General features: G+C 59.3%; 1 protein-coding gene across 1 annotated transcript; it reads left to right on the plus strand.

Moving 5' to 3' along the window:
* Window positions 1-183: 183 nt before the first annotated feature.
* Window positions 184-1,406, plus strand: neurog1 (neurogenin 1). The gene is made up of 2 exons (XM_034865891.1): window positions 184-315; window positions 531-1,406. Exon 2 carries the CDS (start codon window positions 552-554, stop codon window positions 1,143-1,145), a length of 594 nt encoding a protein of 197 aa, XP_034721782.1. The 5' UTR covers window positions 184-315; window positions 531-551; the 3' UTR covers window positions 1,146-1,406.
* Window positions 1,407-1,575: the final 169 nt, after the last annotated feature.

Raw genomic sequence — 1,575 nt, forward strand, 5'->3', positions numbered from 1 at the left:
GTGTGTCATTCGTGTGTCCGGCCGCCGGCTCTGATTGGCTGGCCGTGATTACCGGCACGCTTCCTCTCTGCGCGAGGCGAACACGCACCGCAGGCTTCATTATGTTAATGAGCAGCTCTGCGGCACGGGGCAGACCTCATCCTGCAGGGGGGGGCGGGCATTGTCCCGGGTCGGTATATAAGCGGGCTGAGGCCGGTCGTGTGCCAGGCTCACCGGCTCGCACGAGCTCATCCAAAAGCTGAAAGAGACGCAAAGAGACGCAAAGAGGCGCGTGCCACTTCTCCAGAACTCTCCACGCACACAGCTGATTCTAAGGTGAGTTATCTGCCTGCTGTCTCTGTCTCTGTCTCTCTGTCTCTGTCTGTCTGTCTCTGTCTCTGTCTCTCTGTCTCTGTCTGTCTGTCTCTGTCTGTCTCTCTCTGTCTCTCTCTGTCTGTCTCTGTCTGTCTTTGCATCAAAGTGCTTCAAAGTTTTCTGCACGTGCTCCGTGCAGCCACAGGTCCTCACGCGCTCCCCTCTTCTCTCCCCAGACTCGAACCCGCAGCAGCACCATGGACTCCGTGTACTCCGACATCGACAGCAACAGCTGCGACTTCTTCCCGCACTCAGACGACGAGGAGTCCCGCGGCTCGCCCCGCTCGTCCCCGGGCTCGTCCCCGGGCTCCCCGGAGCCCGAGCAGCCCGCGCAGCCGCAGAAGAAGCGGCGTCGCGGCCGCGGACGCGGCGATGGCGCCGTGCCGGTGGTGAAGAAGAACCGGCGCGTGAAAGCCAACGACCGGGAGAGGAACCGCATGCACAACCTGAACGACGCGCTGGACACGCTGCGCGAGGTCCTGCCCGCGTTCCCGGACGAGACCAAACTCACTAAGATCGAGACTCTGCGCTTTGCTCACAACTACATCTGGGCTCTGTCGGAGACCATCCGCATCGCGGACCTGCAGGCCGGGAAGGGGGACGCTGCTCTGCTGCGGAGGGAGGCCCCGAGCCCCGGCAGCGACGCCTGCTCCTGGAGCTCCTGCAGCGGGTCCTCTGACTCCTCCTCCCCGTCGTACTGCGCCTCCAGCCCGGGCAGCCCGGCCGCGGCGGACTACCTGCAGCACGACGCGCTGTTCGCCTTCCGCAGCTTCGTCCCGGGCATCTACTGAGAGACACACACACACACACACACACACACACACACACACACAGGTGTCTGCCAAAAAGTGATCATCCGCCAAAAACTAGACTTCTGTCCGTGCTCAGCTGCTCTGGAAAACTGCGTGTTGTTGGTTGTGTTGGTCCGTGTTAAATCTCCAGTCTGCATAATACTACCACTACTAGTACTACTACTACTACTACTACTACTGATAATAACAACTCTCATTCACAAAACCAAATGATTCTTTCTGAGGCAGAAGCACTAAGATCACGAGCACGAGCTCATCTCATGGCGAGAGCAGTAATGATTGGTTGGGATTTGTGGGACTCAGCGCTTCAAAATAATCAGTTAGAACAGGTAGAGGGTCAGAAAGCAGCTCCGCACGAGGAGGACAAGGACCGCGGCTCGCTCTCCGGCAGACAGACTGGACTACAAGA

This window comes from Etheostoma cragini, unplaced genomic scaffold (assembly GCF_013103735.1).
Source record: "Etheostoma cragini isolate CJK2018 unplaced genomic scaffold, CSU_Ecrag_1.0 ScbMSFa_3106, whole genome shotgun sequence".
NCBI classification, from domain to species: Eukaryota; Metazoa; Chordata; class Actinopteri; order Perciformes; family Percidae; genus Etheostoma; species Etheostoma cragini.